We start from the raw sequence: 27,690 nt of genomic DNA, 5'->3' as shown, positions 1-27,690 counted from the left end.
AACACTTTTAATATTTGCTCTACCCTTTATGATTTTTTCAAAAGGCTCACCTCTGGAGGAAGCTTTATTGTAGGCCTCATTGAGCATACGGTTTTAAAATACTTAAGTCAGAGGTTTATTAAGATTCTTTAATGCAGTGATTCTCAGGAACTTTGGTTGCATGTGGGCAGGCCCCAAGCTTACCCATTGAGTACTCCAGTTAGGTGAGTATTGGGTTACTGCCCCCCAGTGGTAGGAGTGGTGGTGATTATTTATTATTTTATTATTATCTTTATCTTTTAATGTCTCCTAACACAATCCTTTTTTTTAAAATAGATTTCCAGCTCTCCATATTTGAAAAGATTACTTCAAGTAATTTATCCAAATATTCTGATATTTTCTTTTATCTCTTCATGTCTGTAAGTTAGAAAATAAAATCAGAATGAAGAAAATCGGTTACATTTTGGGTGTTTTCCATCTGAAGAAGGTTGGTATCCAATTCCATTGAAATTAAATTTCCACCTGGAAAGCTTTAAATATATCCATTTTTCCTACTCTGTCTTTAATTACCTTCATTCCAAATGACAGTTCTTCCTTTTATGATACGTGTTTATAACTTACATAATATAACAGCCAAAAAAGAAAGCAGCGTCTCGAAATGAAGGACTCAGAGATCAGCTCATGCCCTGTGGGCCTGCTCTGCCTGGCCCAGGAGGTGGCTTAGTTTCACTCGGGGATATCGGTGCCTCTGGATGTGGTACATCGTCTCTCCGGGCCGAGGCCACCATTCTCTGTTCTTCTTCCAGGCACTTCACACTTTTTATGTATCCTGCCTACGCTTTGGATGGCATAAAAACGCATTTTGCCTGCACCCGTCACACGGCAGCAGCCCTCATTTTTGCCATTCGGCTCTTCCAGGGCTCTCATGGCCATGTTATCATCTTGAGGGGCAGTTGTGTTTTGAAAACTGCGTGTTGGAATTGCAGATGGATTCTTTGTCTTCAAACCATCACATTTCTCAAAATGTGTATTGTTTCTGGCAAGTTCCAAGTGGAAGCCAGAAAGCTAATCTTTGCACTGGGCCAGTGCCACACACCCACGTGTGCCTGCTGAAGGGAGGGGTGGGCCCCGCTGGGAGCTGACTCGGGTTCGTGCCCTCCTCTCCCAGCAGTGGCGGGGATCCCAGGGTTCTTGTTGTGCTTCAGGGGCTGCTCCAAAGGTGCTCAGAAGAGTAGCGGAATAAAATGAAAGTGACGATGGACACTGATGCAAAGGGCTGTGGGGGAATGCCAGCTGCTCCGACAGGCTTGCAGAGGCTCTGCCAGGGAGTAATTTTTACTTCAGGGCAGGGCAGCACAAGAAATCATGCACCGGCAGGGTTTCCGCTAACTGCCCTGCGCCATCACTGCTACATGCCCCGAGGAGCGTGGGTGCGCGTTGCGGGTGGGTGGGCATTCCTTGAACTGTTGGATTTTTGCCTGGTTTTCTGCTAAACGCTAAGGCCTAGTTGTCTGAGACAAAATTTTAAAATCCCTTTTGCTTTTTCCTTCCCCTCTCTCATTTTTGCAAAGGTAAAAAGCAGCTTTGAATTTTGGTCTGAAACAGCATAAGATGAAAAGCAGCTGGACAAAATAAAATGTCTTCATCTTTCTTTGGAAACGTGGATTATTCAGGTTATGTTTCATTAAGTAAATAAACAGACTAAGATTTTTTCCTTGAGTGAATCGAGTGATTGGACAAGAAAGCAAATGATTTATTCATTTCCTTTATAATTTTTTATCTCCTGGCCCTCTTCCCCCTATCTGTCTCTCCAAATCTTCATACACATTTTGAATTCTTGAGTGTAACACCGTGGCTTCAGCCTTAGGAAAACAACCAGTGAGCTGGCCCGTTCATGAGACACTCCCAGGGCCATCTGTCAATGTGGGGCCGGTTTTCTGGTAGTGATTCCTTCCTGGACCCTGAACTCTTTTCAGGGAGAGGTAGGAAGAGGAGTAGGCATCTAGAACTACCTTTTTAAAAAAGTCCCTGGGCTCCTGGAGAGGGCCCCTGTCCTCAGCAGGCATGAGATCCACACGATTCCCTGATGGTGGTTTGGTTTCCCTGACAGGCTCTGTATGCTGACCTCGATGTAAGCTCCCAAGGAAGGATCATGACACAGTTAAGTAAAATTTGGCTGCAACATTATCATGTGATTCTGAGGAGGAGAATAGTGCCAGTTCTCAAGAACTCCTCTCTCTCTATTAGTCACTGAGCCCGTGAGGTCAGTGCTTCTGTCTGAAGTCAGCCCTCAGCTCGTCCAGTGTGTAGTGATGGGGCCCAGTGTGTAGTCACCGCAGCTGGAAAGAGGTTCCCTGTCCGGGGACTCTGGCCCGGAGGCAGGGGGATGGAAGAAGAGCCTCCGCGCGCTCTCCCCTCCGGTGCCCGCAGAAGAGCCAGAAGTTCCCTTTGCACTGTCCAGTGACCCGATGGCACGTTCACATTTCCTCCTTGCTAGACGTGCCCATCTGCCCTTGGGGCTGCTTTCTGCTTTGCTGGTTTGGAACTCATTTGGGCTTCTCTGTAATCTCCAGGTTGGTCATGAAGTGGACAACTTTTCCCAAAGGGAAATCTCAGCTGTTCTCCTTCACTAGGCAGTTGTTCTTTAAAGTACTGTACTGCGTGTTCGGCTCGGCAAGGGATGTCCTCTGTAACCCTTTGTCCTGATATCGGGAGGGACGAGTTTCCTCAAGGAAGCTGGTTCTCACGGTTGTGTGGGACCCGGCCACCTGACACCCCATCCCCGCGCTCACAGCAAGGATGACTGGCCCAACATGACTCTAACTTGGAACCTCCGAGCATCTGCAGCCCTCCTCCCTCCCTCTTTCTCCTTATGCTCAGCCCCGTGTTCATCCCTTTGGGTTTTTGCTGACATTGCTTGAATTATATCATCTGAGTAGTCATTTATTTTGCTTACTTACAAGACCAGCTATGGTTATCACTAAGGTAAAACTTTGAAGATTTTGATCTAACTATTGAGGATAATTCTTTTCTCCAGGGGGGAAGAAATTGATGTTTCCTCAGTATATTTTCCCCCACATTATAATATTTTCCAATTCTGTAAAGTATTTTCGAATTCTGTAAAGTATTTCCCAATCTGTATGTTTGATTGCTACAGAGACTAGGGGACGGCTGGGGTTCCATGTAGTCTACCGCCCTCGTTTCTTCCCAGAGCTGGGACTTTGCAAGACGTGGGCTTTCTGATGGATGTGTTGCCTTTGCTCTTTGAAACCCTGAAAGTTTATTCTATAAACTGTGACTCCTTGGTTCTTCCTTCCTCCACTTTGCATGTATACAGTAACACAATGTATTATATACTTTCTGTATTAAATGAAGTAGAAGTAGGGCTGTTATTTCTAAGACTATATTCTCTTAGCAGCAAGTGTGAGCCTCTGAAGGAGATGGCCTGTGCAGATTTAACTCAGCTTCCGTGGCTTGTACCAAGTGGACAGGATCCTTCAAAGTCGTTGAGCTCAGAGTAAGCTCCTTCATCTGACGGATAAAGAAACTGCCACATTCAGTTTTGCAGAAGACGCATCATTTGCAGACAACAGCGTGGAGCTGGAGGTGACAAATCAGACATGTTGATGGTCAGTCATGGCAGAATACGTGCATCTTTATGGGAAGCAGCAGAGGAAGAGCGTGGAGGCAACAAGGTGGTGGCCAGGAGGCCTTCAGTCAAGCACTATGAGGGAGGGATAAATTAAAATGGCTGCTTTTTCCAGTAAGTACGAGGCAATGGCAACTTTGAGAAGAATGAGAAGCAAGAAGCAGCCAGGAGCTTTAAGGCTCACTGTCACCAGTTCTTCACACCTGACTGCCTGAGTCTTATGGATTCAGAAAATTGCTCACCACAAGGAGATGATCTTAAAGGAACAACCTTCGGGGTTCGGTCCTCTGTGTCCCTAAAGAGGGAACCTGCATCTGCTTTAGTGAGAAAGATGACCCTGGAATCCGATGTCTCCAAGATGGTCGGCGGTCTCCTGACTTCCAGCTGCCTGACTTGCTCGGCTGCACCCTGTGATTTTCACTCCGCGTTCCTCCTACTTAAAATATCGGCGATATACGTAAACCTCATCTGATTGCAGCCGTTTCCCAGTGAGTGTGGAAACTTAAACTTCCGCTGATTACCCTTGTAAGTGTAGCTTAGAGGAATTATAAGGACCTGGTAGGCATGAGAAGGGAAACTTTGAAATCACGCTTGGCATATCCAAAGGCTGAATGTCTAGACGGATCTCACGGGGGTGTCAGAAAGAAGCCCTGCGAAGACAGGAGCACAGGCCTGGTTTTAGCCAGTCTGGCGGTCGGGCTGTCCACCTGTTGGTCTATCAGGATGATAATAGGAATGGTAGTTTAATTTTGCGTCTGTGAAACTCTTCTCACCACCCTTTCACATCCGTGACACTCTTGGTCTCAAAATGGCTCTGAGGACAGCAGGAAAGATGTTATAACCTCATTTTATGGATGAAAAATCTGAGCCCCTGGAAATTAGACTTAGAGACTTCTGCTGTCTTTACCAATCTTACCATCATGATTCTGTCTGCTTAAAGTCTCCAATTCTGCGTGATTAGTGTATGGCAGAGTCTGCCAGCATTAAATCGTCCTAGTGTGGCCCTGTGTGTGTACACAAGTTAAGGTCATTTTATAGGTAGTGGCTTACTGGCATACCTTCAGCCCTTTTATCTTAATTTTGAGGAACTACATGCTACAAACATTAGGCCTGTAGCGTACACTGAAACCTGAATACTTCTGATTCTGGAATAGCTTTCATAATTCATGGCATGCATTTCTCAGTGAAACAAAATTCTTTTTTTTTTTAGCATCTCTCTGAAGAACTTTATTATCTGAATAAAATTCACAGACTGACTTCCGAGGGGAAGTAAAAAAATAATCAAACCCTTACTGTATTCCTTGTTTGTTCATACACCGTCAGAATTGGCTTACAGATGTTTATGTAATCAATTTGAGGCAGCTAATCAGAAACAGCATCTGAGTTGTAAACAGAGCTCAAAATAAGATAGTTGAAATTCAGGTCCTACCTCACTTCTTTGAAAAAGGCTAGGGGTTATTCACTTCCCGGCTGTCTCTAAAATGTAGAGTTTAAAGTATAGAATTGTTAACAGCTACAGCAAAATATGCTCTGTTTTGATCACTAGGAGACTCAGAATCCACACAGCCCACTAGGGGCTTGGGAGCATGAAAAACGTGACTTGGGTTTCCAGCCTCACAGCTCCCTGCCTGTGCCCTGGAGAGTGAGTCCCTCTGCCGAGGTTAAGCAGGTGGAATTTGATGTGAAAGAGGACAATGAAACCTCACTGTTGTTGCAGGATATGTCATGTTATAAAGGACTTGAGATCTTTGTACCCTAGCTAGCAAGCATTTCCCCCCCATCCCCTGAGAAAGCAAAGCAGAGAGCAGGCGCCGGGGAAGCAGGCAAAGGAGGAGAGGAAGAGGTCGGGGGATTGTCTAGAGTGAATCGCCAAACGCTAATTGTCATCCAGCTCAGAGTTCCGCGGCCTCGCCTGCTGAGGACGCTTGCCTCGCCTGACTTCCACAGCCCGTGTGACTGCGGCTCTGGCCACGCTTACCGTGAAGTTGTAGTGGTGGATTTATCTCATGTCTCAGCCGGACTGTCTGTAACCAGAGACGGGAGGGCGAAGACCAATCATTCACCTTATTCTCTGAAGCAGAGAATGCCCAGAGCTGTGTTCACATTTTGTTTATACTGAATTGAGAGGAATTATTATTATGTTGAATTCAAGCAAAAATGCTGTTCAAATGAAGCTTTTGGGTGCAAAATATAGATAAACTTATTTTGGAGCAAATGTTATCAAAGGATCCATAATATCAGTGGCCATGGTGTTTTACCTGCAGAGGCGTGACATGATGTTAACTCTGATGGCAGCACACTCAGCAGACGTGAAGACCCTGCGCTCTGTGCAGACCGCATTTCACAGATGTCTCACCTGACCTGGTGGTGTTCTGGCGTGAATATGAGTCAAAGTGAGTCCTCTAACTCTGGTGTCACAGTTGTAAACCAGTGGAGCAGGATTAGGTTAAAGGGAGCCACCTTCTGTTTTTCACAGACACTAGTAAATGCGGCCGGAAACCTGTCATATTTGCTTTACGTCACAGCACTGGACGTGGCTTGGAAATCGATTTCCATAAAATTCATCTGATCTCAAGATGAGAGTAAAGGTAGAGTTATCTGACATGATCATGTAAGTAATTCTGTACCACTCAAAAGCTGGTAGAAGATACATTTGATGAAAGAAGAATCTGTGGTTTAGTACCCGCATGAGGAGTCACCTTGGCGTCCCTAGGTTTAGAAGCGTGTGCTGCCCTGGCTCTCTACTCAGCACCAGCGGTTTGCAGCTGGATGTAAGCGCTGGTCCTCAGGGCATTTTCAGCAGCTTTAGGAATTTTATTGGAGGAATTTTATTTTTATTTTTATTTTTATTATAAATTATTTCCTAGTTTTTCTCCTCCTGTGAGCAGGCATATTGTATTATATTACATATGTTGAGCATTCTTGGCGGACTGTTGGCTGTCTATTTATCAATGGCAACATTTACTGGTTGAAAATGGGAAGCAATAATATTCACTGGGCCTTTTAATTTATCAGTATCCTTGTATAGACTACACTCACTTGATATTATTTAAAACATTACAGTCAACGAATTAATTAAAAGAAGGAGCACAAAAATGTGTAAGATGGGTGATATTTGTGGACCAGTGAATCTACAAATGGGACTTACGTGCTTACTGGGTGCAAAGGCGAAAAGACCTCTCCCATGTGAATGAATGTGGTAGGGGACGTCAGTAAATACCTTCTTGTTCTGTTTACTTTTCCTACGAAGGAACTGTTTACCAGAAGTAGCATCTGGATTCTATTGCTTTTTAATTCACTGTGGACCACTGATGGAGTCTGGAACCACTTATGATGTCAGAGTCCATAAGTGGCACTGAGAGTATGGACAGGGAAAAAGAATGATAAAAAAAAAGCCTCTCGGAGCAGTTGAGGAGTTCAAATTCACCACCCTTCCTAGAAAATTCTCTTGGGTCTTAATTCTTACTCCAGAGTTTCACTTACCTTAAAGCAAATAGAAAACAATACAGTGTTTTCAAGTTAAGAAGAACGAATTGGATTGGGGATGAACTCACTTTTTACCAAACACTTACATCAAATATTTTTTGAACCTCTCCTAGCTCAAGGGTCACGGGGAGTGAGGAAATGCATTAAAGCATAAGCCCTTCACACTAGAGGCTGGTCTCAGCCAGAGCAAAAAAGCCATTATAACTCTGCCTTCCCCACCCCCACCCCGTCCCACCCAGTGGGGGCCCAGTTTTAATCCCAACAGTTCAAGGCAACACATTTTAGTTTTTGAATAACTCGGTTTGAATTGGAAGTTCCTTTATAATGATTCAATATCTCTCTCCATTTAACTCTTTTTAATCCTCTACATTTAAAAATGTCTAATATATTTCTGTTCTGTACGATGTTCTTTTTTGAGGTGGGGGGTCAAGCCATTTTATTGAGGAGGGTCGAAGGGCTGGGAGGACAGTTAGATCTGACGTCCTCATCCGGCCAGGATCTCTGTAGCTTCACACTCGCTGAAAACAATGTTCTTAATTTCTAAGACTACAGACGGTCCCTGGTCTATGATGGTTCGACTTACAATTTTTCATCTTTACAATCCTGCGGAAGCAATGTGCCTTCAGTACAGTCAGTACTCCAGATTTTTAATTTTGATCTTTTCCAGGCTAGTGACACTCTCCTCTCTCGTGATGCTGGATGCTGGCAGTGAGCTGCTGCTCTGTCAGCCCCACCATCATGAGGGTGAAAAACCAATACACTTAAAACCATTCTGTGCCAACTCAGCCGTTCTGTTTCTCACTTTCAGTGACAGCATTTGCGGTTTTTGATCCATGTAAATATTCCTCATGCCTGAGCCAAATAGGTGCCTGGATTCCATTTTTTCTCTTGCATAACTTTTATTTTCCCTTCAATTAATAGTAGCCTTGTTTTTTTGTGTGCTTTTTTTTTTTTTCCTAAATGCTCTAACAGATTTGTCACAGCTAACCATTCAGTTTCCAGATTTATTCCAAACACATTTAGAGCACTCTGTCAGCTCCATGGTCTTTTCCCTTGGCACACTTCCCACCACCTTCAGCTCTGCTCCACCTGAAGGGCTACATCTGTTGCACATCTGTTGTCCCTGGAGCCCCTAACATCATCAACCTGGGACATCCCTTTGAAGCACCCACTGTCTCATGCTGCTTTTTTCCTTGGTTTGCTCCCTCACTCTGTCAGGGCCCATCATCTGGTAACTTGCTGACAGAGGGTAGCTGAGAAGTAAATACTTTGAGACTGTATGTGTCTAAAGATATCTTTATTCTTCTCTCTCTCATATTTTCAACGGATACAGAATTCCAGGTTGAAAATCCTTTTTCATCTGAGTTCTGGACACTTTGCTCCGCTCTCTTCTAGTGTCCAGTAATGTTCTTGAGCAGGAGAACACCATTCTCCTTCCCTTTCCTTTGTGATCTCTTTCCTTCTTTGGGCAATCTTGGGCTGTGCTCTGGATCTCCACTGATAGTAGATTTCACAATTATGTGTCTTGGTCTCTTTAAATGTATTGTCTCAGGCGTATGATATGCCACATAGTATATGGACATATGCTTCAGACCTGGGTTGTTTTCCGGTATTATTTCTTTGATAATTTCTTCTCTATTGTTGTGGTTTTCTGTGTTGAATTAATCCTTATATTTTTTTATCTTTTCTCTTCTTTTTTGCTGTTTTTGTATTTTTGCTCTACTTTCTGGGCGAGTTCTTCCGTTTTATCCCTGAAATTCTCTGAGTTTTACAGTTCTTAATATTCTGTTTTTAATTTCCCAAAACTCTACTATTCTCCAGTTGTTCCTCTTACAGCATTCCTTTTACCATGATTGTAATAAATTTTCTTCCATCTCTGAGAATATTATAGTGGTAAGAACGTTTTTCCTCCCTGTGTGATCTCTTTCCAAAGTTGTTCTTGCTGTTTATTATTTTGGCCTCAGTCTTCCATGTTGGAAGCTTTCCTTGACTATTGTATTATCCTTCGTCATCCTTTCCTATTTAAGAATGAGGCACTAAAAGCAAATTGGAAGCTCCAGTGAAGTGGAGTGAAGTCAGGGATTGTGGCCTGGAGAGCTTGCTGTACAGTGACTGCATGGGGAGACCCCTGCAGAAGGCAGTGCCTGTAAGTCTGTTCTTTCATGCAGTTCAGCTTCTCAGGGAAGAGCTTTCCCATCTCTTGTTAGGGCAGGAATAGGGCAGGGATAGGGCAGGAGTGCGTGCCTAGAAGCACACGCTAGAGCAGCCAGATGGGAGGAGGTGTTTGGGGCACCTTGCAGCCTGAAGTGCTGATTCTCATTGTGTTCCTGTTGGTCTAGAGCTTCACCTCTGCCCTCATCTATGCAGTCTTCTGAATCCTCTATCCAGACAGTGTGGGTGAGTCCAGAGTCTCTCTGGTTTTGTTTCTTGCAAGACTAAATCCTTTGCTTCTTCTCAGAAAGTGCCTGTGGGTCTAGACTCTGAATGTACCATCTTTCAAACCAACCTCCCTTGTTTAAATCAGTCTCTAAATTCTTTGAAATATGTCCTTATCAAAGCTGACATCTGTAAGTAATGAAAAATTGACAAGGGGACCTGGAAATCTTTCTGTGTCCCTGGTGGTTTGGTATTGCGAGTAGGAAAGATAGTCAGTCATGGAGAATAACTATAAAATATGTGAGAGTCAAGGTCAGAACCCTAAGGAAAAGCTTCGCTGGGAGCGCAGGAGGCAGAGATGGGCTTAAATAGGGACAGTTAAAACATCTGGTGGACACTGGATAAAAACACTGAATCCCCAAGTGACAAAGTGAGAGCACTTATTACTAGCGTATCATGAACAGTTTTATTTTCATATATTTATGCTAATGCATTTCTTTCAAGGGTTTTGTTCCAGTGCTTGGTTTGGCAGGACATGGACTAAAATTGGGACTACACACCGAAGATTAGCATGGCCCCTGTGAGAGGAGGACAAGGAAATTTGTGTGGTTTCACATTTTTAAAACATTATTTCAAAATTGAGCAAAGACCTAAACATATGAGCTTAAAACTATAAAACTCTTATGAGAAAATGAAGAGGAAAATCTTTATGACATTGAATTTGCAATGATTTCCTGGATATGACACCAACGGCACAGACAACAGTAACAAAAAAGGGATAAGTTGGACTTCATCAAAATTAAAGCTTTTAATTTTAATTTTGGGCACAAAAAACAGAGTGAAAAGGCAACCCACAGAATGGGACAAAATATTTGCAAATCGTATATCTGATAATGGGCTGATACCCAGGCTGTATCCACTCCTACCACTCAACAAAAACAACAAAAAACAGCCTGATCTTAAAAATGGGCAGAAGAGCTGAATAGACATTTCTCGAAAGAAGACATACAAATATTCAATGAGCACGTGAAAGGATGCTTATCACTAAGCGTTAGGGAACTATAAATCAAAACAACAATGAGATACCACTTCATACCCATTAAGATGGTTATTATAAAAAAGAAAAGGAAAAGAAAGGAACAAGTGCTGGTAAGGGTGTGGAAATATTGGGCTCCTGTGCATTGTTGATGGGAATGTAAAAATGATGCAGCATCTGTGGAAAATGGTATGGTAAGTCCTCAAAAAATTAAATGTCGGACTATCATATGATCTAGCAAAGCCACTTCTGGAAATACACCCAAAAGACATGAAGTTAAGAGTTCAAAGAGATAGTTGTACACCCACTTTCACAGCAGCATTATTCACAATTGCCAAAAGGTGGAATCAACCAAAGTGTCCATCCAGGAATGCGTGGATAAACAAATTTGTTACGTCCTTATGGTGGAATGGTGGACTATTATGCAGCCTGAAAGAGGAAAGGAATTCTGACACATACTACAACATGGATGAGACTTGGGCATTATGTGAAGTGAATAAGCAAGTTGCAAAAAGACAAATACTGTATGATTCTACTTACATAAAGTTCCTAGAGCAGTCAGATTCACAGAGACAGGGAGTAGGACGGTGGTTTCCAGGGCCTGGGGAGGGAAGAATGGCAAAGTGGTTTTTCAGGGGCTCAGAGCTTCAGTTTGGGAGAATGAAAAGAGTTTTGGAGATGGATGGTGGCGATGTCTGCACCACAGCGCGACTGTACTTAATACCACAGAACCAAACTCTGTAAAGTGGTTAAAATAGTAAATTTTTGTTAATGTATATTTGACACGATTTAAAAAAAATTTTAAATCAGGGATAGTCATCCAAAAGACAAGATTTGTGTTCACAGATACTTCACTCAAACGTTCAAAACTATCTTGGGGGCCTCCTCTCTCTTGTCTTCATGACAGAATCCTCTGTCTTCACCCATCTCCTCCTTTTCCTAAATACAGAGGAAGGGAACTGTCTCTTCTCCTTCCCTGAGGCAAACGCGCACTCCTTCATCCGATCCTGTCCCACAGTGGCTGCGCCCTGAGCTCTGGTTGTCTTGTCCATGAACTTGAGTCCCCATCACCATCAGCTTCTTCTTCTTTTATTACAGTTCGGCTCCAGGCTCTCTGAGCCTGAGGGAGCTCTCCTCCTCCGGCGCCGTCTCCATGCAGCCACTGTCCTGGCCCTTCTGCTCGCCACCTCTTCTCACATGTCCCTCTTCTCAAAATGGCTCCTCACCCCCAGTGCCCACCCCGTGCGCTGCTGAAACGGTCCTCACAGATCACTAACATCTCCAAATCCAGTGTCTTTTTCTCAGGCCTGATCCTCTAAAGCTGCTTACAGCAACTGGCAGCCCTGCTTCCTCATAAAGGGTTAGGCTCCGGGGGCTCGAGCCCCACTCTGAAGCACCCGCTCTCCCGCAGAGTGCCTGAGAGCACTCACAACATAAAAGGAGGGAGCTGTTGTAAAGCAACCACACTATGAATTTCACAAACCAAATCAATTATAAATAATTTGTGAATTTTACAGTTGTGGAAACTTACAACTCAGGCCTCAGTGCCCAGCTGTTAGGACTCCCTGACCCCTGGTAAGTGCAGGACGGAGGGCTGGCACCGTGGCTGGGCTTCGGGCTGGGCCAGAGAACGTCCTGGAGGTCTTTCTGTTAGAACTCCGCCTTCCGCACTGCCTCTCCTCCGCGTGTGATGTTACTCTGTGGTCTAGGCTCCAGGCGGGAGGCCCTCCCTGGTCAACAAGCCTGCATTTCATGTTACATTGACTCCCAGGAACGGGGTGTAGAAGAAAGGGAAACTGGCTGCCCCGCTGGGGAGAAAGCAGTTCGCAGCAGTACTTGAGTGGGTCCGCAGCGGGGGACACAGATGCTGGGAAATTGGGCCTGAGCCCCATGCTTTTCCAACTGCGGCGGAGCACAGCTCCCAGAGGAGGAATCTCCCCACCGGTCAGAGCTCGCCGGTCTCGCCTGCCTTCTGTCAGGCAGCTGCGCACTGTCTTCTTTCCTGGGCCTCGGTGCACTGGTGGCCTTCCACTCCTCCAGCCCCTCGACTCTGGGAGAGATTTAGTATGTGTGTGGGGGGGTGCACTGTGTGCATGCTTGTGTGTGTGTCCCCCCTCTTTTGACCCCTCCCCTGCCTTCTCGCCTTCATTCCCTCGGGGTCTGTTACTTCCCTACGGGTCCCCTTCCCTTCAGGAAGCTGTGGTCTTCCCTGAGGCCCAAAGCACAGCCCTCCTGGAATCTGCCGAATGGTAGATGTGGTAGGGCGGTGGGGGAGGGTCTAAATTCAGGACTGGCTCAGATTTAGATGATGTTTATCGACATACATGCAGCTTCTGCTGGCTGGTTTTCATGTGTGCAGCATGTGGTCTAGGATTCATGATTTTCATCTTATGATTGAAAATCTTTAAATCCTGGTCACTTGTCTCAGAAACCTTTGTCATCTGTGAGTCCCTAAGTCTCACCAGTTTTGAGTGGGAGTGAGAGCACGGTACTGGTTATGGAACGTGAACGCACACAAGCCACCAGTCCCCAGCCCCCTGCACTTGCTGAAGTGGCATTTTGCTCTACCTCGTTCTCTCTCCACTGTCCTCAGGGCTGCCATCCTCGGGCGCACGGAGCCCCTCCGCTGCCCCAGCTTCTGGTGGACCTGGGCTCCTGCCAAGGGCAGGGCATCCTGCTGGTCCCGCCCCAGGGCTCCTGGTTCACACAGCTCTGCTCATCAGAGCTCTGAGGGAAGGAGGACAAGGGCACGGGGACTCTGCCGGCCTGCTTGCGGGACCACGGAGATGCTGAGGCCCCAGAGCGCCCCTCCCCTCGGGATTCACACAGACGGTTGTGACATCACTTTGTTTGCAGAACAGTAGCTCCCTCCAGCCCTGCATCCTGGGCTGAATCCAGCTAGTCACACTGGACTCCTGTTTCGTTGTTGAGTGAATTTATGGATTTCTCTCAGGGGTCCCAGAGGTCCCCCTTGTGATTCATTTCCTGTTTCCCTGCATCTGAAAATTGGCTCGTTTGTGCCTGAGACCCAGTCCTGGACACTCTCCAGTTCCGTGCTGGGAGAGTCCTGTCTGCGAAGGAAGGTATCACCTGCCCACCTGCCCCGGCATTTTAGGGGAGCTCCACTTCCTACTGCCCTTTAACGTCCTTCAGCTGCAGTCTTTGTGGCTGAATTTCAACCACTATGCATTTTCTTGTTTTAGAAGGAAGCTCTGGCTCTGGTCTTTTAGACACAAGTGTCATTAGAATGTCCTGAAGTCTTAAAGAAATGTGTGTGATTGGCACATAGGGCCAGGGGCTGGACGGCTCAGGAAAGACAAGCCCGAGATGCCCCGCCCTGCCTTCCCTGCGCGGTGATTCCTGGCCCTCCCACCTGGCCGGCTCTCGGCAGGTGGGGGGCGGCCCCCTGTCGCGTCCACAGCCTGGCTTTGACGTGAAGCACGTGATGTGGCTGCTTCAGCTCCGCCCGGGTAGTACCGGCGGCTAGGGTGCAAGTCGCCCGCTTCCAGCATGTGTGCTTTTGCTTCCACACAACTCTATAATTACTCAAAATGTTATGCTGATGATTTCATGGGTGGGCACACACAGCACAATTTATCCAAGTGCTGTGTTTAAATATGGGCAGTTTACGTGTCAGTTATACCTTCATTAAGCTGTCTTAATAATTCATAATGTTATGGGACATTTTAATCCAAAATGTTTATTACGTATCAAAAGTCATCCGTGACCTTGGCTTTCTTGTTAGTTATTGATACACAAAAGGTACGAATAGCAACAAAGAAACCCACAAAACCTTTATAGTTACATCCACACAAATGTACCCAGAAGTCCTAGTCCCCACCCCCACCCCCCCACCCTATTAATGGCGTGGAGAGGACTGGATTAAACATTTAAAAGGACTGATGTTTGTCATAGTTCTGGTCTTGTCTGCTCTGATGATCTTTGTCTTCAGCCACCCTCTGTTCCTCTCCTCAGTCCTTGCCTTCGCCCGGACTCACAGCACCCAGCTCTTCTGCCAGTGGTGTTCAGTGGTCCCTAGCCCAAGAACCCTCCTTAGTGAGCACAAACTTCCATGGCCCTGGGAAGGGAGGGTGGGTTGAGCCCCCCCACCCCACTGACACACTTCTGAATTAAACCCCACTTATATCTAAAACCTCAGCACACTGCCGTTTCTCCCAGTGAGAACAAGTGTGCTCTCGATGCGTCGTCAGTAACTGGGAAGATGCCCCCAGCCATTCCCCCGCAGCTGACAGATCAGCACTGCTGGTGTGAATTCACATCTCGGTGCTTTGCGGGCAGAAGATCTGCTAGGAAGCCATGGTTCCCAGAATCTGGGCACAAAGGGCACTCTTGAGTTGCTCCTTCACTGGCCCCTGTGGATGTGGATCTAGAAAAGTGGTCTCAAGCCTTGTCAACCGTGACGGTGCTCACTGGCACAGCCCCCTCCCCTGGAAATACCCAGGGCCATGGGCGGCTTCCGCTGGGTGATTGGGACTCTGCCCCGTCCCTCCCTCTCTCGAGAAAGCTTTTCAGACTGCAGATAAGAGAGGAATCTACTCAGTCTAAGATATTTTCAAGAAAAGGTAAAACTTTTATTATTTAGAATCATGTTTACTGTAACAAATTATTTTCAGTGGCAAAAGAGCTGAAGTTGCAAACTGACCGAAGCCACTCTGGTATTTTTAGCAACCAGCGGTTCTTAACGGAAGACGCCTGCAGGCCCCAGTAGTTCGAGCTGGGTGAAAGGTACAAGGCATCTTGTAAGTACCTTGTAGGTGAAGTCGGTCTCAGACCAGATCTGGCAGCAGAGACGTTTTGGTCAGAGAGTGGGCACAAAAGACACACAAAGACAAATCGTGTGCTTGTGACTGGAGACTCGAGGGAGCACCTTGCTTCTGCTCAGCATTGTTGTTGGCATTCTGCCAGTGCCTCTCAGGAGACGGTCCCTCCAGGAAGGTCAGCACTGCTCTGGCAGCAGCATTCGGCTGACCTGGGAGTCCCGCCGGATGTTAGGTCCCTCCACGTGCTGCTCCCAGGACTGGAGAGGATCGCTAGAGTCTTTTACCTTCTTCATGTCGCCATGCAGAGCCCCCAGTTTTCTAGCCAGTCCATCCTTTTTGAACTCCACTTGTTTCACAACAGAAACACCATATCTATACGCATTATTCTCATTATAAACTCTCCGGTGTGATCAGCCACAAAGACAGTTGAAGAATTGCAGAGTAGATTTTGATGTTTCTTGCACATACTGAACACTTCTGAAGTGTGTCATTGATCAGTGGGCTCAAATGCTAACTACTTACCCCTAAGCTGTAGACTAAAACTGATTAATAATTCCCACATCACATTGTTTAGGATAGAGAATGTTAAAGCAAATTACAGACATCACTGTGTCACACAAATGCATTTGAGACCTAGGTCAGATGAGGGAACCAGCACAATTCCTGGGTTGTTGTTAAGATATTTACAGCTACACTGGTCAGTGTTGTATTAAACACGCACGTTGGTCCAGCCCTTCAGTCTGCACGTGAACTCTCGCTCTCATCTCACCTCCTGACCCACCAGGACACATGTTCACATACTCGCATTTCCGACATTGCAGGTCCTGTGGGAGGTGCCAGATTGACCTGAAATCCCCTTCAGAAAATCTGCCAACTCATGTTTAACTCTGAAAGCCACCTCCAAATTGCTCCCTCTCAGAGTCCACCAGACAAGACCAGGAGCAGGATGCTCTAGCCGATGTAGGTTTCCGACCGTCGCAGCCCTGAATCCGTAGTTTGGAGCTGTGTTTGTGCGTGCGCTCCCACCCGGAGGGGCGGCTGCAGCCCAGGTCGCTCTGTGCTTGTCTCCGTGAACAGTCTGTCCGTGACGGGAGGCTCCCAGGGAGACCACGCTCCCGATTGTGATGACGTGTTTCCGTCGGAGTTGATGTTAATTCTGTATCTTGTTCTCTCCAGCCAGCTGCCTGCCCTTCACACTTAAAAGTGGGAGCAGAGGGCCCGCTTTGCTGACATTGAGAAGCAGGACAGACACCCAGGAGCAGATGAGCAATGACCCAGCAGAAGGCAGCCTGGACTCACGCAATGCAACAGGTACGAGGGCCCCCATGCCACGCCCCCTCCCTGAAGGCTGCCTTGTCTTCCCCGATGTTCCCTCTTCATCTGTGCGGGGGCCTCATGGACAGTGGCCAGAAACCTGCCCATTATTGGGAAAGATACGGGGGTTCTCAGTGTTAGAAGGGTTCCCAGGAATAGAGAGGCAATGTCACACGAGTTTTCTAGAATACCTGTATGGCTTTATTCTGTTTATTTTTTGTGTGTTTGAGAATTTATTTGACCAATATGCTTTTTTTTTTAATCTCTTTTACTTTTTGACGTTGGGTCAGACACCGTTTTGACTGAGTAGACAGTGAGATGCTTGACCGCAGTGCTGAGGGGACTGGCTGGAGTCCTGAGAAGGTGAGGGTGTGTGAGCTCCCGACACTGAGTCCCCCAGAGAGAGAGGTGCCTGTGAGTAGCTGAGAAGTGAGCCCTGCAGCCCCTCGAATTCAGGGAGTGGAGAAGCCATCAACAAAGGCTGAGAGAAGGAGGGAGGCCAGGCATAGAGTGGCCCAGGGACCAAGACGGGGAAGCATTTCAAGGAGAAAGTGAGCACTGGTGACAAAGGCCCTGGGGAATGGATGGTAGGACTTGGCCATGTGGGTTCATTGGGGTCCTGGGTGAGAGCCGCTCTGTGCAGGGTGGGGAGGAGAAGGGGGAGGCAGCAAGTGTGGGGAACTCGTGCAGTGAGTTCTGTGTTACAGAACAAAGAAGTAGGCTGATAAGCTGGCCGGGGAGGTGGGGGCTGAAAAGAGTTTGTTTATTTCGGAGTTTTTAAAAGATATAATATGAGGTGGGGAAGATTGGCTGACCGAACTGTTACTAGTAGCAAAGGTGATCGTCCCACCTCCAGGTGGAGACTCTCTCATCTCTAGAAGCTTCCAGAGCAAAATCAGAACCTTTTTTTTCAGCTTAATCATAGGAAATAGGCTGCTTTTCCCTCCATTCAACAGACCTTAAAGGAAAAACTCTACTGGGAAGCTGCAGACAGACAGACAGACAGACACACCCCCACCATACTCACATGCAAATTCAATTTCAACGTCAAGTTCGATTCCAATTCAGAAACCAATAACAGCATCTTTACAGTATTGGGTAGCCACTTGCCCTGTGTGGCTATTGTAATTTAACTTTAAATTCATTAAGATTCAGTGAAATTGAAAAGTCAGTTTTCTCAATCACACCACCACACTTCAGGGGTTCAATAGCCACATATGGTGAGTGGCTACTTACAGAAGAGCATAGAAGTGGGTTACTTCCACCGTCACATTCCATGGGATGCGCTGCTGTGAATCTGAGGGGATAGGCTATTTTTAAAGAAAAATTAGCGTAGAAGAGGAATATTTGTTGGAGAAGGGAGCAAAGCAAACAGAAGAGACTTGGCAATCCTAAATGAAATGTGAGAGAAACATGGTAAAAACGAGACCATGCATTTGAAAAATTAGGAGGCACTAAATCATAGGCCATCCATGAGAACTGAAGAGGTAAATGCCAAACCAACAGCTCCTAACCAGCTTACTGTAAGAGAAAAAAAACGAACACCAAAAAACAGTAAAAATACAGTAAAGACATCTCCAACAATTATATTTCAAATTTTTATTTGTAGTTCAATTCTTTGCAACTCAGAACAAGGTTCTCTTGAAACTGAGACTGTTTAAGAATTCACAGTGAACGTTCTATCCCCTACCCCAGGCGTCCTTGAACCCTGGGCTTTTATAGCACATTCAGGTGTGACTTCTAAGGCTTAGAGAGGCTAGTTTCCTAAAGATGGAAGGAAATGTGGAAGGTGGTCCTTTGAGTCCTGGCTCAGTGCTTTCTCAGGGGCCTCCATGGGCAGGGCCCTGACTAGCGTCTGGGCACCTGGAGACTTGGTTCTGAGCAGAGAGGAGGGGTCCATGCCAGCCCTGTTTCAGGGCTGGGGGAGCCACTGGATAGCCTGGAACAACCTGGCTCCAGGTCCGGGGAACAAAACATGGTATCTGATCACAGTTACTATTGGCACCATTTCAGCTATATTCAGAGTCAAATAGGATTTCCTGGGCTTCCCCGGAATCATTCCCATAATTTTAAGACTGCTGTTTTCATGGGGAAATATTTTGTGTTTTAAACAACTGACTTGAAACAAACTTTTGAATCTCAACTTTCTTATGTTAACATTCCTAGACAGGATTACAGGGTTAACATTTTTCAAAGACTTAAATAAATTCTAAACTATTTACTCTGATAGAAATAGCCCTGGGGTTAAGACTAAGGATAGTGCTTCATCTTTTAAAAACTCTTTTGAAAAATCAGCTTTCCTGTCGTGTAAGATTGCTATTCATAAGTCTTTTTCTCCCAAAAGTCTAAAAGGTAAATGAAAATAGGATTTTAATATCTCCTAATATTGGTTTCCAAAGGATCCTTTTATCAGGTAATAAGAATTAATTGTCCTCCGAAGTTTCTTTCCCTTTTTGTCTTCACTACCAGGAAGCTCCTAGAAAAATGAATTGGTTTAATCATACTCTTTGAAGTTTTAATGGGGAGGAAGGTTTAACAGCGAGGCCAAAGAGTTATTGGGATAGTGAGAGAGCCGGGTAGAGGGAAGGGACAGTGACTCTGGAGTTTGACTCTGGTTCCATCTCTATTCTTAGCTAAGAAGGATTAGAAACTGGACTTTATTGATTACTCTACATAAATACTTACATATTATGTAAGTATAGGTATTAATATATAAGTAATACTTATGTGTTGAGTATTTATGTAGGGTAATTGACTGCTATCTTAAGTATTTATCAGAACACTAATTTGTTGACTTATAATGGTAAGAATCCCTTTCTAGGAACCAGCATGTTCCTGTCTGTAATCTGTGGAAACCCTTTTCCTGATTTTGAGATACTAGGAAGCCACAGTAGTAATTAGAAGTTTGCTTAAGGAACATAGAATCGGGCAAAGGGAAATAACATCTTGAAGGGTGTTTCATCCAGACCTTAGTAGTATCACTGCGATACTCTTTTTTTTTATTGAGATATAGTCAGTTTACAATGTTGTGTCAATTTCTGGTGTACAGCACAATGCTTCAGTCATACATGAATATACATATATTTGTTTTCATATTCTTTTTCACCATAAGCTAGTACAAGATATTGAATATAGTTCCCTGTGCTATATAGCATAAACTTGTTAGTCAGTATCTGTATATCTCGAGCTCCCAGTTTATCCCTTCTCACCCTTTTCCCCCCTGGTAACCATAAGTTTGTTTTCTATGTTTGTGAGTCTGTTTCTGTTTTGTAAATAATTTCATTTGTCTTTTTTTTTTCGATTCGGCATATAAATGATATCATATGGTTTTTGTCTTTCTCTTTCTGGCTTACTTCACTTAGAATGACGATCTCCAGGGCCATCCATGTTGCTGCAAATGGCATTATTTTATCATTTTTATGGCTTAGTAGTATTCCATTGTATAAATATACCACATCTTCTTTATGCAGTCATCTGTGGATGGACCTTTAGGTTGTTTCCATGTCTTGGCTGTTGTAAACAGTGCTGCTGTGAGCACTGGGGTGCTCACTGCGATACCGTTGCTGCCCGGTTGAGACCAGTTTTCTGGTGGCAGGGATGTTTTCACTTCTCAAATGTTATCTTTTCCCTTCTCTACAAAGCTAAGCACTACTAAAATGTGCTTTTCTGAAACCACTGCACCATGTTTGCCCTCCCTTTGCATTCTTCTAGAAGTGTTCCTCTCCCCAGTGTTACTAGTGTGCTGTACAAGTGGGAATGCCTCCCACTTGAGGATGGGCATTCCCATTGCCTCCAAGTTCCTGGAGGAGCATCGCCCTGCCCACGCTCCCCTCTCATGCTAGACTGGGTTATTATTGTAGTCAGTCTCAACTCTTTGGGCGTGGGGGAGGGGGATTCACATTTTAAATGCAAATAAGTTAAAATTTCAATATTTAAATGAAGGTTTCATCTTTAGCAAATGATTGCTTTACTTATTGTCCTAATAATCCACAGACAATTGTAATATTTTTAAAGTTATGGCACCTTTTAAAAAACAGACTCCATATTTTGCCTTTTATCAAAACAATCTAGTACCAAAATTATAATAGCCATCTTATATATCAAAAGATTGACAACCAAAAGCTATGTATGAATAATTTTCCAGCTTAAGTTTGACTTATTATTGTATTTGACATAACAATTCTATAACAACAAACCATTTGAACAAGCTCTTAAATTCATGGAATCTGCCTTACCACCCCAAGGAGTGTTTTTGGAAGACCCCCCTCTGCCTTTGGCACCACACTAGGTGCTGTGGGGAACATAACGAAGCCTAGAACAATCTCTCGACTGTGAAAGGTTTTGTGTTGGAGATCTTTACAAGAATTGCCGAGTCCCGCGCATGGTGCTGCCTCAGGAGCTGTGAGGTGGCCCCTGGGATCTGGGTAGCTGACAGGTGGGCGGAGTGCTGTGCGCCGGCAGTGGGGAAAAACAGCTGCTGTAGGAGCAAGTCTGCACGTTGCACGTGCGGACGGTAGGGTCTGCGGTGAAAAGGGGGTGACTGTGGGCAGGAGACGACCTAAAGGGCAGAGCCAGAGATGAGAATGAGGGGAAACCAGGAATGGACACTATGCTTGTATATTTGGCTCTGGACTTTGATCAGCTGATAATAGAGGGAATTCGTTATGGTTTCCTATTCTGTGCCTTTTTCCCCCTTGACCAAAAGCATGAGGTGGTCAAAGATGGTTTTGTTTGCCTGTTTGGCTTTGCATCTTTTCATGTGTTTATTTGAATCTCTTGCTCTTCTCCAGATCTACAAAAAGGGGTATTTCCTGTTCTGTGAATCATGTTCACAAAACTTTATCAACAGGTTTATTTTGCTGTTGCTCAAATCTCATTGATTTTTTCCCCTCTCTTAATGGGCAATACATTGATGAATTAGCAGATGTGATGGAAAGGACAGAAATGCCTCTGAGAGGTGTTAGTGGTGACAAATAGGATAACATATGTAAACTCTGTGTGAACTCTTCTTAGAATGGGCGCTGTACAAAGAAAGCCAAGGTCGCTGGGAAGTTTGTGTCCCTGTTGTTTCTGCTGCCAGCTTTCCTTGAAGTTATCTTGGCCACACACACCCACCGCCATCGGACTGGGCAGTGTGGTGCTGGCTGACTGATATTTGAAGTGAACACTCCTGGCTTTCTCCTCCTTTTCCTTCCTCATCATGCCACCCTGCCTTTCTTTGAAGGAGCACGGGCAGGTCCCCCCAGAGCTGGGTGGACAGTTAGGCATTGGGTGCATCTGTTCATCTAGTGGTAGGTGTTATTCAAGGACCACAGCCAGCAACACCCACAGGGTTTGCTGGCCTGGAGCCCGAGAACTTGAGCCTATTCCAAAATGTGTACAGACTTTCTCTGCTAGGGACAACATATTGTTGTGTGTGACTCTGCTGCAGCTGAGTTTACTCCCTTCTTGGTGAATGTGTGTGCATATGTTTGGGTGTATGCACGGCAGCCTTGAAAAACATGTGGGAAAAGAAAAGGCTAGAAGCTGTGTTTTCCGTGACTTGACTATCCTGGTAGCTGATTGTTTCCTCCGTTCTTCTTGGTGATCTGACTCTGTGACTTGAGAAGTCACATCCTTACTGCTGAGGGACTAGCCATTTACACAGCTTCCTAGAGAATCTCAGGGGATTTGAAAACACGGAGAGATGGGCTGGCCCCTGGGCAGCCCTCAGCCATCCCACAACCATGGGTGAGGGTCGGGGAGGAGGGGGCCAGCTGCTGGGAAGGGGCGATGGTTAGGACGTGCTGATGAGGCAGGCTGGAACAGGGAGATGGGAGGTCCCAAGTAGTGGTCAGGTTGCATTTTATTGCTTTTGGCCTAAGACCAAGATTTACAGAGCAAAGAGCAAGGTACAGCGTGATCTTTGGAGTAATTCAAATTGGATAGTTTCTGAGCTTTCAAATATGTAATGTGCCTTATCTTTGTTCTCAAAAGAGAGCATCAGATCACTCTCCATGTTCCTTTAACTTCGTCTCTACAGCAACTTTTGAACTTACTTTTGAAAGCCTTGAGCTGATAGTCAGTCTCTGCTCTGCCTTGTCTGCCTTTAGAACTCATGGAGGGGGAAAGCGAGTTAACAGCAAGTGAGCACGAAAGGAGCCCTGGTGTGTCTTCGCTTTGTGTGGCCTTACCCACAAGGCCCTCTTCTAGCCCTCAGACCTGGCGAGATGACACCCAGCTTTTTGTCCCACTTGCCTCCCTGGATGAAGCTAATATGATCATTTCATCAGCACAACGTCCCAACCACAGAACTCCTGCACAAAAGCTCTTCTTAAGAAAGGCTTTCTTACACTAGATGTAAGACCATGAGCAAAGTCTGAGCTGCTCTGTCAGATGTAGGGAGTGGTTACAGTTCTGCCTGATGAAAAATCAGTATTTGCAGGTTTACAAACAACTCGAGGACCTGACCTTTGCAACACAACACAACCTTCCCTTCGCCCGAGTTGTGTTTTGAGTGAAATACGTGCGCTTGACCTCTAAGAGATGCTATCCAGTTTTCATTCAGACGTACTTCTGGTTGCGTGGGCCAGTTGCAGAGCAGCAGGCTTCCAGACTCAGTGGGTGACCACAGATCGCTGCCATGGGCTCTCGTCTGTCTTTTCGTTTTCAGTATTTGACCTTTCCCAGAACAGTCCTGATTCTGAGAGTTTTAAGCTTGTGTAACGAGAGTATCAGAGGCCTGTGTTCATTTGGTTCTAGTGCAGCTTAGGTAATGAGAGCGCGTTACTGTAATGAGCCCTGTTCGCTCCTCAGATGACGTGGAGAGTCCAGCTATGTTGAGGGCCGCAGGCCGGCTGCCAGCCCAGGCCACTCAGTGCAGAACCAACAGCGCCTTCTGTCTCGTTCCACTCCTCGCTCCCGGGTTGTGCAATGCTTGTCAGCTTAGCACGTCCATCAGGGCGCCGCGTGCTGCCCTCTCCCACGGCGAGCTAGTTGACCGTAGCAGCCTACTTCTTGCCCTCAAATAGGTTTCCCAAACGTTCCTGAAAATTTCTTTGCGGGGCTTGTGTGTACACGCGTCCCCCAGGCGGCGGCGCTGTCCCATTTCAGCGTGTGGTCACTGGTCTCCAGGCTGAGGAGGGACACTGCTGGCCCCGTGTGCCCGAGATTAGAATCAAGCCCTTAGGGTCGGCTGTGAGGTCCTGACTCAGGCAGAAAGCCCATTGACGTCAGCAACCGGGGAACATGGTCTGGCTTCATTAGAAGTTAAAAGTGGTCACTGTCAGAAGGAAATAGAGAAAGGGCAGGGTGTTTTTAGAAAATTGTGTTTAAAAACTGAACCTGCTCTGCATGGTTTTTGCTTTGCGCTTCATTGCACACAGAGCTCATCCTCAAGCAGACGCTGTCTCAGAGCCTGTTCTGCACTAACCCAACCCTGACTCTGACCTTGAGGTGGCTCTGTCCTTCAGGGGCTCAAACATTGTTTGCCTCTGGAGGGAAGGATGGATATACTGTAACATGGCTGGGGTGGCCTTGCCTGCCTCCTGCCCTCCCCGCTCGCCCCCCAGGCTGTAGCACCCAGGGCCAGACTGCCCGAGGTTCCCCCGCATATCTTCTTTATAGCACGAGAGGGTCCTTCCACATGTAGAATTTTTCCTCCCTTTGTTTATCAAGCAGTCATTCCTCAAGACTCATCTCAAGCCTGGAAGTCTTCCCTAACCCCCACTGCACACACACGCTCAGCATGACGCGTTGACTGTCCTCCCCTCCAGATACCAACGTGTCTTGTTCCTCCATCTCTTGATATCCTGCCACCACTTACATCTCCCCCTCTCCAGACTGTGACTTCCCTGGTAGCAGAAACCATCCTATTTACTTCTGTATCCCCGGCACCCAACACAGAGTAGGAGCATGTTAGAAACTCCACAGAACAGTTTTTGTGGAATCAGAGTTGGCGTAATTCAAGCTGGGGTTAGCTCAGAGCTGCCAAGTGGGTAGCCTTCACAGAACCTTCCTGAAAAAGCTCAAAAAACAGCAACATGGCCCATAGTGTTGTTGGTTTTGTGGTTTTGCCCATGATCAAGAGGACAAAGCAGACACACGGGCAGAAGGCGTGGAGCCCCTGAGACCGAGCTGCGTGGTTTCTCTTAGCAGTGTTGGACACCTGGCTCTTCTGCAAGCTTTCCTGTTTTCTCAGGAATTCATGCCCAGGCACCTGAAGTCAGGGCCTTTGGTTGGAACAAAATATCCATCCTTCTGTCTGTCTGTAGAGCCCTGGGATGCTTTGTAACTGATCTGTACAGGCAATGCATTTAACTGAGATACTATTAGCTATGAGGCACGGAAGAATCTGATAATACAAATAGAATGTCTGCCTTTGTCCTCCTGTTTGTAATCCTGGCAGAATGCAGGTACAGACATAAGTTGAATGTCCTACAGTTTCCCACCAGTGATGCCAGAGAACTTGCTTAGATAAACCTTTCAAATGTCTCACTTTCTCTCATTGGTACCTACCTATAAAATCATCAACATTACTTTAGCTAAGAGAGAAAAATCATGTATATATTAAACTGCACCTTTTTCCTCAGAGGTCCTCCTAAGAGTACACGAAACCTAGTAAGTTGCATAATGTAAATGTTGTTTTGAAAACTGAGATAAGCTGATGATGAACTACTTCCTGGGATGGTGTGGTTGGTAAACACTCTCACCACTGGCACTTAGGAGATGGGATTTCATTCCAGTCACACCATAAACTCTAAAGATTATCTTTATAAAAGTAGGTGTAAAACTGCATAGGATGAACCATGTAATCTGCAATGAAAATTAATTTAAATTCAAATCTGACTTTCTAATTCTTTCTAATCCCCAGTGTACGCAATATATTCGGTAATGAATGACATTTTAGTTTTCTTGCCCCTAAATTCTCTACTATTCCGTATGATGTTAGCTGCAGAAGGTAAAGGAAAAGGACATGCTAAGTGCTAATGTTGCGAGCCTCTAAGAAAGGTGATGTTTTTTAAAAAACAGCTTTATTGAGGTGTAATTTGCCTAGCTGAAGCATACAGTTTAGATGGTTTGGGATTTATTAACAGATATGTCACCACAGTCGATTTTGGAACATCTTCATCACTTCAGAAAGAAGCCATAGCCCTTTAGCTCTCACTCTCTAACCCTGGCCCCATCACCCTCCCACATCCCTAAACAGCCACAAACCTACTGTCTATCTCTGACAATCGTTCTGTTCTGGACTTTGATACGAATGGGATCACATAGTATATGGCCTTTTGTGACTGTCTTCTTTCATTCAGCATAATCTTTTCAAGATTTATCCATGTTGTAGCATAAGTCAGTGCTTCACTTCTTTTTATGGACAAATAATAATCTATTTGATGGATGTACCACATTTTGTCTCTGCACTTATTAACTGATGGACATTTGGGTTATTTCTACCTTTTGGCTATTGTAAATAATGCTGTTGTAAACATTTGTATGCCAGTCTGTGCTTTGTTGATTTTCTCTGTTTTTTTTCCAGTTTTCCATTTCATTAATGTCCACTCTGAGCTTTATAGTTTCTTTCCTTCTGCTTGTTTTAGGGCTAGTTTGCTCCTTTCCAGGATCTTAAGGTAGAAGGGTAGGTTGTTGATTTGAGATCTTTCTGCTTTATTAATATAGGCATTTACAGCCATATATTTCCCTCTAAGCACTGCTTTAGCTGTATCCTGTAAGTTTTGATATGTTGTGTATTCATTTTCATTCATTTCAAAGTATTTTCTGATATCCTTTTTAGTCTCCTTTGACCCATTGGTTGTTTAATAAGAGTGTTGTTTAATTTTCATCTATTTGTGAGTTTTCCAAATTTCTCCATGTTGTTATTTCTAATTGTGGCCGGAGAACATACTTTCTTTTTTTTCTCTTATTTTATTTTACCGAGTTATATTTAGTTTACAATGTTGTGTCAATTTCCAGTGTAGAGCACAATTTTTCGGTTATACATGAACATACGTATATTCATTGTCACATTCTTTTTCACCGTGAGCTACCACAGGATCTTGTGTGTGTACCTCTCCATGCTATACAGTATAATCTTGCTTGTCTATTCTATATATACCTGTCACTATCTACAAATTTTGAACTCGCAGTCTGTCCCTTCCCACCCTTCTGCCCACTGGCAACCACAAGTTTGTATTCTATGTCTGTGAGTCTGTTTCTGTTCTGTATTTATGTTCATTTGTCTTTTTCTTTTCTTTTCTTTTCTTTTAGATTCCACGTATGAGCAATCTCTTTCTCATTCTGGCTTACTTCACTTAGAATAACATTCTCCAGGGACATCCATGTTGCTACAAATGACGTTATGTTGTCATTTTTAATGGCTGAATAGTATATATACATACACATCTTCTTTATCCAGTCATCTGTCGATGGACATTTTGGCTGTCTCCGTGTCTTGGCTATTGTAAATAGTGCTGCTATGAACATGGGGGTGCAGGTGTCATCCTGAAGTAGGGTTCCTTCTGGGTATATGCCCAGGAGTGGGATTCCTGGGTCATATGGTAAGTCTATTCCTAGTCTTTTTGAGGAATCTCCATACTGTTTTCCACAGTGGCTGCACCAAACTGCATTCCCACTAGCAGTGTAGGAGGGTTCCCTTTTCTCCACAGCCTCTCCAGCATTTGTCATTTGTGGACTTTTGAATGATGGCCATTCTGACTGGTGTGAGGTGATAACCTCATTGTAGTTTTGATGTGCATTTCTCTGATAATTAGTGATAGTGAGCATTTTTTCATGTGCCTGTTGATCATTCGTATGTCTTCACTGGAGAATTGCTTGTTTAGTTCTTCTGCCCATTTTTTTTATTGGGTTGTTTGTTTTTTTCTTATTAAGTCGTATGAGCTGCTTATATATTCTGGAGACCAAGCCTTTGTCAGTTTCATCTTTTGTAAAAATTTTCTCCCATTCCGTAGGTTGTCATTTTGTTTTACTTATGGTTTCCTTTGCTGTGCAGAAGCTTGTAAGTTTAATTAGGTCCCATTTGTTTATTGTTGCTTTTATTTCTATTGCTTGGGTAAACTGCCCTAGGAGAACATTTT

The 27,690-nt window shown here is 45.1% G+C and overlaps 1 protein-coding gene and 1 non-coding gene across 5 annotated transcripts in view; both read left to right on the top strand.

Moving 5' to 3' along the window:
• PDE10A (phosphodiesterase 10A) overlaps positions 1–27,690 on the top strand; it is a 327,889-nt gene that overhangs the window by 11,547 nt on the left and 288,652 nt on the right. The window contains exons 2-3 of one of the 4 annotated variants that reach the window (XM_072966174.1): positions 15,161–15,286; positions 16,484–16,618. In XM_072966174.1, coding sequence (XP_072822275.1) covers positions 16,570–16,618 — 49 coding nt within the window. In that variant the 5' untranslated portion in view covers positions 15,161–15,286; positions 16,484–16,569. Of the gene's footprint in view, positions 1–15,160; positions 15,287–15,666; positions 16,268–16,483; positions 16,619–27,690 lie in introns of those variants that run through there. The other 3 variants (XM_072966175.1, XM_072966176.1, XM_072966173.1) reach the window with 3 other exon arrangements.
• Positions 10,007–10,113, top strand: LOC116281686 (U6 spliceosomal RNA). Its single transcript, XR_004191144.1, has one exon. It is a non-coding gene; the product is annotated as a U6 spliceosomal RNA (small nuclear RNA).

The sequence above is a fragment of the Vicugna pacos genome, chromosome 8, assembly GCF_048564905.1.
Source record: "Vicugna pacos chromosome 8, VicPac4, whole genome shotgun sequence".
Taxonomy (NCBI): domain Eukaryota; kingdom Metazoa; phylum Chordata; class Mammalia; order Artiodactyla; family Camelidae; genus Vicugna; species Vicugna pacos.
Note: the sequence above shows the minus strand (reverse complement) of the source record. Positions and strands in the feature narration are given on the sequence as shown.